Here is a 12093-nt window from a genome sequence, read left to right on the forward strand (position 1 = left end):
TACAAAGTGTTACCAAAGGGAGTTAGTGTAGGAATCAGTCTACTTATACGTGTGTGACAATGACCCATATGCTCAGCAGCTCTGTGGCAAACAGCCTTTATTTCCTGTCTCGGTGATCTCACCTGCATCCTGCCTGCTGCCTGTCACTGCTGGGGCTGCTCCAACATTCCAGTGAGGGAGTTCAGCTCAGTAGAGATTCCAACAGCTGCTTTTTTGTTTTGTTTTTTTGAGTGTGCTGGTTTTGGAATAGTTGCTTCTCCCTTCTCTGATTTCAGTGGCTAAAGGGTGGCATCTGAGACTGTTCAGGTTTTATGTCAATGACTTTTTAGAAAAGTACTCTCTCACGAACCCCTGAGAAATGTTGGGGAGGGGTTGTTTTGGGTTTTTTTTCTCCTCCCTCCCCAAGAGACAAGGCATTTTGGACTTGTCAGTAGTTTAAGGTGCTAATTTGTGGAAGCTTTCTAGTTTCCTAGTCTTTAATTTGCACTACTTTTAATATGAAGAGAAACGATTTAAAGTAGAGAAATTCCAAGTTCTCATTCTGTGTTTTGTTCCTCCAGAATTCATGCACAGTGATTCATCGTAGTGGGAAGTTACAAGAAATGCTAATAGAAGAATGTGAGATAGAAGTGTACTGGTTTTTTTTTTTCCTTTTTTTTCTAAAGCCTGGCTCACGCAAGCCATGAGTGTGCAGGTTTGTAGGGTCTGCATAGAGGCCTTGGTGTGATGTGTCTGGTGGGCCTCTGCTGATACAGCCTCACTGGATAGTATAGTTGAACCCTTAGGTTAATGTTTGATCCTCTCTTGGTTTCTGTACTTGTAACCTCGTGCCGACTGAAATGACAGCTTTCTTGTAAGCCAAGAGACAACAACCTCAGCCATGGTCCCTTTCTTCTTGCAGAAGCTGGAACACTTGCTACAAGGATGCCAGGGTGCTTGTGCCTTCCTCCAGGGAGCCATTCATAAAGTGGAATCTGGAAGACTACCAGAAAGAGCAGAGGTAAGCATGTCCCTGGCCTCCAGTCAGAGACAGGCCTGGCACAGAAGAGAGCAGGAGGCTGGATAGCTGCAGCAAAGCTGTAGCTTTGGATTTGCACGCTGTAGTAGCCTGTATGTTACCTGTGCAGGTCCGGGCTCTTAAGAGCAGTAGGAGCTAGCTGTGAGTGGAAAATGGGGCTGGCAAGCTTATTCTTGCTATGCCCAGCAAGTGGAGTATGGACAGCGATAGGAATTGGGTTTCAATTTTAGCCTGGTAGGGAAAAGTGGAGAGAGCACAAGGAGCAGTGTTTGCCACTTTGGACTTGGCAGGCTTGAGAGAAACAGCCGTGGGAACCCACCTCCTTTCTAGGGTGGGCCAGGGTGAGATGTGGTGGTGTGTGGTTTGGGTTCGGCGCTGGTTTTTGCCTCTTCCCTCATTGCCTGTAGGTTGTGGTAACTGCTTCTCTCTCCCTTGCATCCTTCCAGGAGGCGGCTGTGCTGCTGAGGAGCTACAGGCAGTTGATGAAGAATGTTCTTGAAGACGCACGTCTGGTCAGGCTGCAGCTGGAGGGTGGAGCGCTCCTGGCCAGGCTGAGGAAGGAGGAGTCTTGTGTCACCCTCACCCATGACTACAGGTGAGCCCCGAGAGTGGGAGGAGATGGAGGTGAGCAAAAAGGAGCCCTTGGGAGTCTCTGTGAGATGACTGACCCATCGTAGGTGCAGACTGGAGAGCAGCTTCCTGTGCTGAGGACTCTTGTTTAAAACAGCAACAATGAGAAGTGTAATGAATTTTACTCTTACCCTGACTTTCTTCCCCAGTTCAAAAACTTGTCTGGGTGGATTCACTTAGATAGTTCAGGTTTCTTTTCCAAGCCAGATCAGCTTCATCTTCTGTAGCAGAGAGAGCTGGATGCTTTGTGCATCTCTAAAACACAGGTCTCAACTGCTGATGCCAGTGATGAACGTTTAGGTCCAAGGCATTCCCACTGTGTGATTTACCAAGGTGCTCCTTATGCAAGGAGATTTCCAAGGACCTTAACTGTGAGGAATGCTTTCTGGCTGAAGCAAGCTCCGACCTCCTCGCACATTGGTATGATTTGCACAAACAAATATTCGCTGCCCGTTGACAGAATTGGTATGAGAAGGGGGGATGGAGAGAAGGCTGGCTGTGGGAAATCCCCAGGGCATTGCACAACTCCTGTTTGTACTCTGAAAACACCTGAAGCGTATCAGCGTGTGAAGGCCTCTGTGCTATGTGCTGTGCAAACAGCGAGGTAGAGGGACAGCACTTGTGTCTGGGAGCTTCCAGCCCCTGTGTGAGATAAATGCTGGCGTGTGGGAGCAGATGAGGGGGGAGCGGATGGCAGGAGTGGCTCTGTGCATCTGCAGCCTTGCTCTGGTTAAACTCTCTGCTATCACAAGCTGGGAGGTTTTAAGGGAGGGGATGGAGAGAAGATAACAAAATAGCTTGCAGGGTATCTCACCCAAAAACTGGGAAAAGAACAACATTTCTCTTTGGAAACTCAGCAAGTGGATGACAGTGCAAGTTGCTACCTGTCACTGGGAGATGGAGGTTGGCTTTTTGGTGTGGAGCGAGAGGGGAGTGTGGGGACAGGGATAACCATTTCTTTTTCCCTGCTTGCTGTGATTCCTGTCAGCAGCTCCCGCCAGCAGGCCGTGCGGCCACAATTTTCATGCTGAACTGGTGAAGTATTCTTGATGCAATTCTGGCTAGGATTAGTACAGTATAGCCTTTTGATTCTGATATGATGTGAGAAGCATAGATAATGCGGGTGTTGTGTTTTGGTTTTGTTTTATTTTAAGCAACACAGCAGCTTTAGAGTCTTGGGAGAATGTGCGTGTTTTTTATGTTTTGGTTTGGTTTTAAGCTGAGCCTGTGTTCTTGTCCAGGGAAATGATCAACTTTGAAACCTGATCTGACAGAGCCCCTAAAGAGAACTTAGGGCTTGGATTACCTTAGCAAGGCAGGGGCGGGGGATACACACACAGTTCTTTGATTGCACAGGGTTTGCGTGCATGCCGAGGCTGCATAGCATCTTCTCTGTTTAATTCAGGTTCTGTTTGTTGCCCGCCGGTATGAATGGAGAGTATATGCTGTGGGTCAAATATATGTGGGTGTCTCCAGCCTGAGGAGTGTAAATGAATATAGTGGGAGGTTAGTCCTCTTCTAGCCTGTGGAGGAGTTGCAGAAACTAAAATTTGTGCAGTATTTTAATTGAGGAAATGCCTTCTTGTCACAAAACTTGGGGCAAAGGACTTGAAGTCAATTCTTTGCTGTTCCAGCATCCTTTTAAATGGGGAAAAGCTCTATCACTTGGCCAGAGAACTCTATGTAAAGCACTGTTGGTTTCAAATTCTCCATGGCTCTGCACTTGCTCCTTAGCTCCAAACTGGTGTGCAGGTATTAACGGTTCTGAGCTCTGCTAACCCTAGGAAGGCTCCTGTGGTTATGATTTTTGAAGGCTTCTTTAATAGGATCAAAGTAGGGTAGGGTCAAAATACTGTTGGTGGTCTACTAAGCCAGCATAGAGTGGCTCTTGATGTATGTGGATCCAGTATTAGGTTTTTGACTGGTGACATGTGAAAATGGGTCAGGACCAGTTGCATCCTTGCACTCAGCAGGGCCTGTTGTGTTGCTTTTCTGAACTTTAAATTGTAAAATCTTGATCAATGCTTAACAGTCTTTAATTTCACACCCACTCCCCCAATACTTGTATGCAAATTCTTTGCAAAAGCAAGTTCAGTGGCTTTAGCCTTCTGAGCCACATTTTGGCTCTTGTGTTAATCATGTCCCGTTGTTTTGGTTTCTTCTCTCTTGGGGAAAAAATCCTCATCAAGCTGAGTGTCATACTGCGATGACTTCTCAGTCAGAAGTTGTGAGGCCAGCTGTGAACAGGTAACTGTCAAAATATGCACATAAATTTAAAAAAAAAACCATTAAAAAAAACTGTTAGAGCATGAGTTTTGTGGACTCTTCACTCCAGTTAGCTAAAATATACCCACCAGGAAGTGCAGAGCTAAAGGTAAAAGACATGGTTTCTACCAGAGGCACAAAGAGGACAAGCCCAGCTGCACCATCACCTTGGGATTACACAAGAAGAGATTTGTTTCTTTGCAGGGGATGTGTTTTGCCAACTCTCACTGCTTACCTTCTTGCTAGTTTGTGGCTTCACGTGGCAAAAAATACCAGGAGGTGGTAAGAATAGAGATGGACAAACCCATCTGAAAACGCTTGACTGCAGGTTAGAGATCTTATGCTAAAATAGGCAAGGAAGCAGGCTTGTGCTCTGCAGTCAGATGTTATCTGCCAAATACCTTTCTGGAGCACGTAGCAAACAAGACTTGCTTTAGTCTTTGTTTAGTAATGAAACTCTTCCCTTGGGGTTGGTTTTTGGCATGCTTCCCTGCTCTGCCCTCCTGGAGAGGGCCGAGGTGCCCTTTGGAGTGCTTCATGACACAGAGCAGCGGGATCTCATTGCTGCACAGGTCTGACCCAGGCTTTGCTAAGCCATTGACACAGCCCCTTTCCTGCAGGAATCGAACTCATTGTGTCAGAGACGTGGTCATGTAGGAGAGATGGTGTTGTGGTACATCCATTTGTTTCTTTGGCAGATGCTTTAAGAGCTGTTGGGAGTCCCCCTGGATGGGCCCATCCTGAGAGAGGCTGTAGCACCATAGCAGTGGCCTTGAGTAACTACTCGCTCTCTGTTTCCAGTGTGAGCTGACCAAGAGCCTCCATACTCCTTTCTCCACCTAGTACTGATGTAAGATAGCCTTGCCTATGCAGCTGCCTTTCCACAAAGGGAAAGAAAGCAGTCTTTCTGGATCTCAGCCTTTCTCTTGCTTTAAAAGGAGGAGCTCTGTTTCCAGAACACGCATCCTGCAGGCAGCCCATTGCAGGGAGTTGGCCAAGGGGATGGGGAGTGCTCAGCCGGTCCCACACTGCTCGCTCATCTCCAGGAAGCCCAGGCTGAATTTGGCATGGAGTTGTTGGGTGTGTGGTGTCTTCGTGGCGCCTGTTTAAGTGCCATAGTGCTAGCTGCAGCGTGGGCTGGCCACCCGCAGGCGCATGTGGAGCGCTGAAGGCGGCATTGCTGCTTGCTCGTTGGTGGAGCTGGTTGGGTTTAAAGCCAGCACATTTGCCTTCACCCCTTCTGTTAACTGAAGGCTTGGTGCTTCTCCAGGTCTGTTAGCTGGAAGCTTCCAGGTTTTGCTGTCCCAGTCTTTATGGGATTGACATGCAGAGCTATTAGCCTAGCTGAAGTTCCTGTTGGTAAATGCCATGGAGCCTCCATCACTTCAATGATACTACTGCTTATCTTTGCACTGTTGGACAGGAAATCTTTAATGAACATGGTCTTTTTAATAAGTTACGTAGAGTTGGTGTATCCTTGGCTTCTGGATATCTATTGTATTGATCAACCAAGCTGTGGTTTGCAGGCAGCTCCCTAAGCCAGTTGTGGAAGATGGACTGATGCATTGCATAGTTTATGGAGGATTTTGAAGACTTCTTTGACGCTTCCATCACCAGCCTGGAGAAGCTGCCAGGAGGTGGGCAGCAGCAGCGGGAGCTCTTACTAAAGTGACACAGTTACGTGGGGCTGGGCAGACAGACAGGGAGACTTAACGTGGTCTTTAGCCTGACATTTTCTACTGCTGTTCTCGTTAGTGCTGCTCTTCCAGCATAGCCAAGAGCTGGGAACGCTTGCCTAGAATAGGTGTCCAGTGATGCTTTCTGTCCTGTCGACAGGCTATGAGTCAGAAGTGCAGTAAAGTAAGGTATAAACATTTTATATTAATATAAAGATGCCATGTACTAGTTGGACCAGAATACACCCAGGGTATGCCTGGCTCTGCCAGCGAACCTGCATTCCCAGTGTGGCACAGGAGTGGGATTGCATCATGTTCTGCATGCTGGCAGGCAAGATAGCCGCAAGACTAGATGTCAGAGCTGAAAGAAAGAGAAGAACCTCAGACAGTGAAGGAATGACCAGGTTAGGTGCTGGGCTCTGTGCAACATGGAACCAGAAAAAGCATCATCTCTTCCCCCAGGCTCTTCACCTGAGAAGAATTTGTGCTTGCAAGCTGTGAATGAGCAGCTTATAAATAGTTGGAGGAGTGAATTCTCCTTTTGTTTGCAGAAGGCAGCCTAGTTAGCCTCTGTACTTTGAGGGTGGAGTGGCTAGAGCCAGGAGCTGGTTTTGTGAGCTGGCTATTTTTAGTGCGGCTCAGTGATCTGGTTGGAAGCCCTGGGTGGGGACCTGAGCTGAGCAGGGGTAATGGGCAGTGCAGAGCAGACTTCCTGAGCAGCAGCTGCCAGGTTCCTGATGCTGGACCTGACTCAATTACAGCAACAAAGAGGGTGATCTTAAGGCTAACAGTCTCTACAGCTCTTGTGCCTGGCTTCCACACGCTGTACTGAGGCACTAGGTCTGCTTGAAGCTGTGGCCGGTTAATGGGTTATAGCTGTGTGGGGCTGTAGGCGCTCTTTGTGGGTCTTTAGCAAGACTCCTGTTAGTAGCAACTCCTGGGATGCTCCAAGGCAGGGATGTGCCACTCTGCAAAGTGGTGTGCGAGCTCCTGGTGGCAGAAGTAAACTTGGCTAATGTACAAGATCTCAGGGGCTCCAGGAGACTGTCTTGGTCTGCAAGATGCGTATTCCATTAATAGCTATTCTTTACATGTTTCTCCTGGGAGCCTGATCCAAAAACCTTCATCCCTTGGTTAGAACAAGCTCTTGGTATACCTTGAAGAGAGATGAAAAACCATGCTTAAATCTTAGCCTCATAATACTGTCAGACTCCTGCCCCAAGACACCTCTGCGCTGTTGCTGGTGACACAAAGGTGCTGACGAGCGCTAAACCTTTGGCCTTTAGCAGTGCATGGGTGGCAGTGCTCTGCCATGGTCTTATTTGTTTGTGTCGGGTGGAGGGAGGAGTGCACGGCAACATTTCTATCCAAACACATACCGTGCTGCTTGGTATTCATTTTCATTAGTCTAACCTGTTCCCTCTGTTCGCCTGACGGTTTGAACCTGGTGGAAAGCACTTAGGCTTGCATTAAACGAACCTTGTTGCTCTGCGTGTAGAGGAGCATGGAGCTGTAGTTCTGAGTGTATGAAGTGCTCTGTGGAGCCAGTTGTGGCGTTTGCCGAGAGGTGGAAGATTGTAGAGCTCTGTCCAGGTAAGTTTTCAGTGTTCTTTTAGGCTTTTCATGAGATGATGCCCCTCCAGCTCCCTCTTTGCTCTTTATTTTCTGCTGCCTTATGTCCTAAATCTTCTGGGATTCAATGGGAATTTACCCAGGAGACTCCAGTTTTGCTTGTTCTTGTTTACCATGTTTGTCATGCCAACAGGGCATTAGGTAATTAAAGACACACAGTGTTTTATCTGTTTAAAAAATATTGTGGAAAAAATTACAGAAGTTTCCAGTATAGGATGTTGGTTGAACCGCCTGAAATTCCTGGCACAGCCCAGGCCATACCAGAAGCACTGTTTTGGATAGGGCTGAGTTGGGGCAGATGAGTCTGGGGCTGGGGTAGTTAATTGCACAGTCACTGCTATTGTGTGTATCCTAAACACTGTGCCTGGGCAAAAGGAGGTGGTATCAGGGAAATAGGTGCATGGCTTTGAATGACGGTGGGTATAGATTTGGGCAGGGAGTCTTGTAAACCTGGTGGTCCCAACCCCAAGAACACAGCGCAGTCGGCCTAGGTAACAAGTATAAATAGGTTAATGTGCATGGGATGAGGTTTGGAGGTAGGATTTTTTTTATAGCTTGTAGAAGGCCACAGCTGGATGCTTTGGGTTCCCTGAACAGTGTTTCCACATCCTATATCAGGCTCCACTGTGGGGTGAGCTTTCCCCTTAAGTAGGCTTCTTGTTGGTTTGGGATTTCTTATTTTTTTCCAGTCAGTTTTATGGATCTTACTGGGATTTAAAATGTACCACAGTCTGAACACTGTTTTATTGTAACTGAATGCAAGCCAGGCTGGAGAAAGAATCAAAGGTCACAGCTTGGGACCACACTTGTTTAACTGTATGCATCAATCCCTTTCCTTTAGAGGGGCAGAGTATGTTTCTGCTAATGTTTAAACGAAACATGCTCCAGAAGAGAATCTTCTCAGCAATTAGAGTCTGTAGTGTGTTGTATGAATTGGATGGGTTGTTCCCAGTGCATATGCTTGTCAGGTAACCTGGTGAGGAGGGATTTGGTCAGGTCTGTGGTCTCAGCTAGATCCACTGTTCTAATCATGAATGGCAGAAAATCCACAGACAACCCCAAACTTGGAGTTTGACCTCTGTGCCTTTCTAAGGACACTTGAGAGTTATAAAAACTGTACCTAGTTCCTCAAATACTTTTATTAGGTCATTAAAACCACCATGGCTATTTGTGCTGCAGAGAATAATTACAGTTTATTTAGCAATATCTGCATTAGCTTCACTGTGGCCAGTTCCAATTTTAACCTCGGATGCATGTGGAGTTTTCAGCCTGAAGAGCAGGAGTGTGCGTATCGGGTTGACCTCCTTCTGGGGGATCGTTACAAATACATCAGTCGGGTGGGTCGCTACCGAAATGCGTTAATGACTGAGAAAGGCTCAAATGCATTTCTGCTCCTGAGAAACAGCCTTCAGGCACACGGGACTGTCCCTGCAAAGCTGGAAGGAATTCTTCTGAAGCATTGCTCAGGATATCTAAATGATATGTAGCCAAGGCATCGGCACAGATGATCTGAGCAATGTCCTCGGACCAAGCCATCCTTTAAATGTCGTAGTTGCCAAATCCTATTCCTTTTCTGCTAAAACCTGTAGACACATCTCCAAGGGAAGTTCAACACCGGGAGTGGAAGACCAGATGAGGCTAATGTTCTAACATCTGGCTATCATTCTTCTAAACTACAGAATGATCAGGGAGATCCGATTTTCCAGGGCAAGTTAGCTGGAATATACGTGTTTAAAAGCCATCAAATACACTAGCAAATGCGGTCTGTCTCATGTTCCTTCCATCCACAAGTTTTTGCCATTTTAAAATTGACCCAGCTTAGAGGATAAACTCTGACTTTAGCTGTTCCTCTTGCTGTTGGCTGGAGTGGTTTTTCAAGGAGTAGGCAGTTTGCACTCTTCTGGTTGTGTCTTGCTGGCATCGGCAGGCATGGCTCAAGCAGCACCTGCTTTTGCAAGCCTGCCCCGTGACTTCTCTGTGGCCATCTATTTTTGAAAACAAATCAGGTATTTTGCCTGGAAAATTCAAATGTAACTCTCCAAGGTTAGCTTTTTGAAGGATGGATTCAGACAGAAATGGTCTTTCTAAATTATAGGTTTAAAATTACCCTGCCATTATACAACAGCTTGGCGTTGCTCCAGAAAACTGAAGATGTTTGGAATCTTTTCCACTGAAACGATAATTGCCCAATGAAAACAGGATTTGGGCAAACATAAACTGACATCAAGCTTCTCCTTTTTGCTATAAATTATATTGACTCTGCACTATTGCAAAATTACTTTGGATGATTTGACCATGGAAGAATGTAGTGAAAGACTCTTGTTACCACACTCGCATGCACAGGGAAAGCGCAGCACATCCCAACAAATCTAAGCTTAGACGAGACTTTCCACTGACTCTTTGCTTTTCTTCCTCAGAGTTGCACAGGCCTCTAAAACGTCTTTAAGGTACTCAACAACCAGCTGTTTCCCTTTGTGTGGCAGGATAAAAGTCACTTCAATCAGATTTTCAATATTTGTTTTGTTTACTCCAAGCTGCCTTGAAAGCAGTGAAGGACAGGAATGAAAAACTCCCAAGCCTGACTCTGGAAAAAGAACTGGTTGCTTCTGCAAGGTATCATTTTCCCATGAAACTCCCTGTTGCAGGATATCGTTAAGTTCACTAGTATACTAAATAGGTAGGAAGAAGTTTTGAAGATGTGCATCAGCAAATGGATGGGCGTGTGTGAACAGACATGCGGAGATTTGGGAGAACGCGCTTAATGCCCAATGGATGCTTTCTGTGAGCACTGGAGGCGCCTCAAAAAACCCAAACTTTTCTATGGATTGTGAGCAATTTCTTGGTTTGACTCAGTTTGCCTACCTACTTCCTGCTGCAGGGTGGAAAGGGTTATTTTCCTCTGTGTGAGTGAGTAAAAGATGGCTGTTAGTCAGGGCCTGTCGGGCTGGTAAAAGTGAGCTGTCAAGAGCTGACAACAAATGAATGAAGTTACCTTGGAGATACAACGGAAGACCAACAACTAGACGTTGAGGCTTTAATGAAAGCCTGCCAAGTGAGGCAGAAATGTGTGAAAACCACGTGGCTGGACCTCCAAACAAAGGGCCAAGGCTCTGGGGTGCGGGAGGAACTCTGGGGGAGTGGAGGGATGGTGTAAGGCCTCACCTGAAGTCCTTCTGGGGCTCTGAGCCTGGAGGGTTTTTTTTCTGGGTGGGTTGCATGCAAACCATTGAATGCAAACCATTCATTGGCAGGACCAAGAGAAGGGGCAGCCTTGGGTTGTGCCCTGTTAAGTGTGTGAGTAGCCTGCTCCAAGCAGTCACAGAAAGCAGAATTACTTCAATGGCGAGAGTAAGGGATTTAGGTAACGGTATGTGCGCTAAACAGCCCAATTCTGGGAGAGAATGCACTTGAGAAAGTGAAATGAAAACAAAAAAAACCAACCAACCAACCAAAAAATGAAACCAAGAGCTACTTTGCAGCCCTCTTACCTGAAATGACTTCTCTGTCCAGTCCTGGCCTATAGTATAAACTCCCCACTGCATCCTAGACTGACTCTAGGGAAGTTTGAGATGCCTGTGGATCAGCAAAGCCTGTGGATCAGTTTTCCCTGTGTGCCATCAGTAATGGGCTGTCATTTTTGCTACCACTGAATCAGCTGAGAGAGAGGGAAGACGACAGAGTATGTGTAAAGCTGCAGACGTGTGTAGATGCCACACTGTTTGCTAGGTCATGGATTGCAGCCAGTGGCACAGAGGACAGAGTCCTTACCTCGAACTGGAGGCTCTAGCTTGCTTCTTCCCTGCTCCTTTCTGCATATCCAAAGAAGGCTTGGCCTGAATGAGGTCTTCAAGGTCTGGCTCTTTATTTTCTAGTATTGCCAATAACCTGCGATAATTCCTTCTGTGGAAGGGGACGTGTGGGGCTGGAAGAGCACTGTTTGGGATGGAGTTGTGTCAGCCCTTCAGCTCAGCAGCCAGCAGCTCACCTGAGCCCCTTCCCTTCTCCTGAATTGGGTTCCTCGGGATTCAGTGGGTGAGCCACCAGGAGTGTTTTATTACTGCTTTTTTGAGCCCCACATTCCCTGGAGTGGCTTGCTGGTCAGAAAGCCAATGCTGGTCTCAAGTGTGCTCCAAGAGACTGGTCTCGTCCACGATGGCACAGGGAATTCACCTCTTCACGCGGCAAACTTGTGATAAGCCTATTTCTGCTCATAAAAATACACTTAAAACATGTTTGGTTTGTGGTTGCATCCTGTCCCTTGACCCCGAGGGTGATTTTTCCCATAGTTGCAGTGTTGTCTTCAGGAGAGCCTGTGTTTTGTGATGTTGGGAAACGCACTGTCTGCTGCGGGGGAGTGTGGGGTATTTTGAGCTTTGAGCCCAGGTTGTGACTGATTCCTGTCAAGGGAAATTGCTCAGATTTGAGACAAGTGGGGTCCTGTTTCCTCCATCAGGTATGGAAGGGAGTGGAGTGGGGGACTCCCTGTCTCCCTTCCCCTGTAACGGATCACGCTCTGTGCTAATTCCAGCCAATGCAAGAGCTGGAACTCTTGTTTCCAGGTACTACGCCATAAGGTTACCGTCCTGCGAAACCTTGTGAAGCACTGGAACCGTGCGTCTCGTGGGCTTGGTTGGACATGAGGACTCCCATTACGGAAAGGTCTAGCAGGTCAATCTAGCTCGTTGATGAGTGTCATCAGAGAAGGAGCATCATCACCAAAGTGATTTCCGTGGAAGCTCAGAGAAAGTCTGGAAAAATATTCTGCCTCACGAGAGGGTAATTGCAAATGTTTGCATATAACAGCCTGTAACGTCTGAAGTTAGAGGTGCTTGTTTGTGCTGGCAGGAGGGAGAGGGGTTGGGGTTTCAGTGT

General features: G+C 47.0%; 1 protein-coding gene across 1 annotated transcript in view; it reads left to right on the plus strand.

Moving 5' to 3' along the window:
• Positions 1 to 12093, plus strand: part of LOC104514418 (pleckstrin homology domain-containing family G member 4B-like) — a gene marked incomplete at both ends in the record, with an annotated part of 58126 nt that overhangs the window by 2713 nt on the left and 43320 nt on the right. Inside the window, 2 exons of the mRNA XM_010158096.1 lie at positions 902 to 1000; positions 1465 to 1613. Of these exons, the coding sequence (XP_010156398.1) occupies positions 902 to 1000; positions 1465 to 1613 (248 nt within the window). The remainder of the gene's footprint in view (positions 1 to 901; positions 1001 to 1464; positions 1614 to 12093) is intronic.

Source organism: Eurypyga helias, unplaced genomic scaffold, assembly GCF_000690775.1.
Source record: "Eurypyga helias isolate BGI_N326 unplaced genomic scaffold, ASM69077v1 scaffold24430, whole genome shotgun sequence".
NCBI lineage: Eukaryota > Metazoa > Chordata > Aves > Eurypygiformes > Eurypygidae > Eurypyga > Eurypyga helias.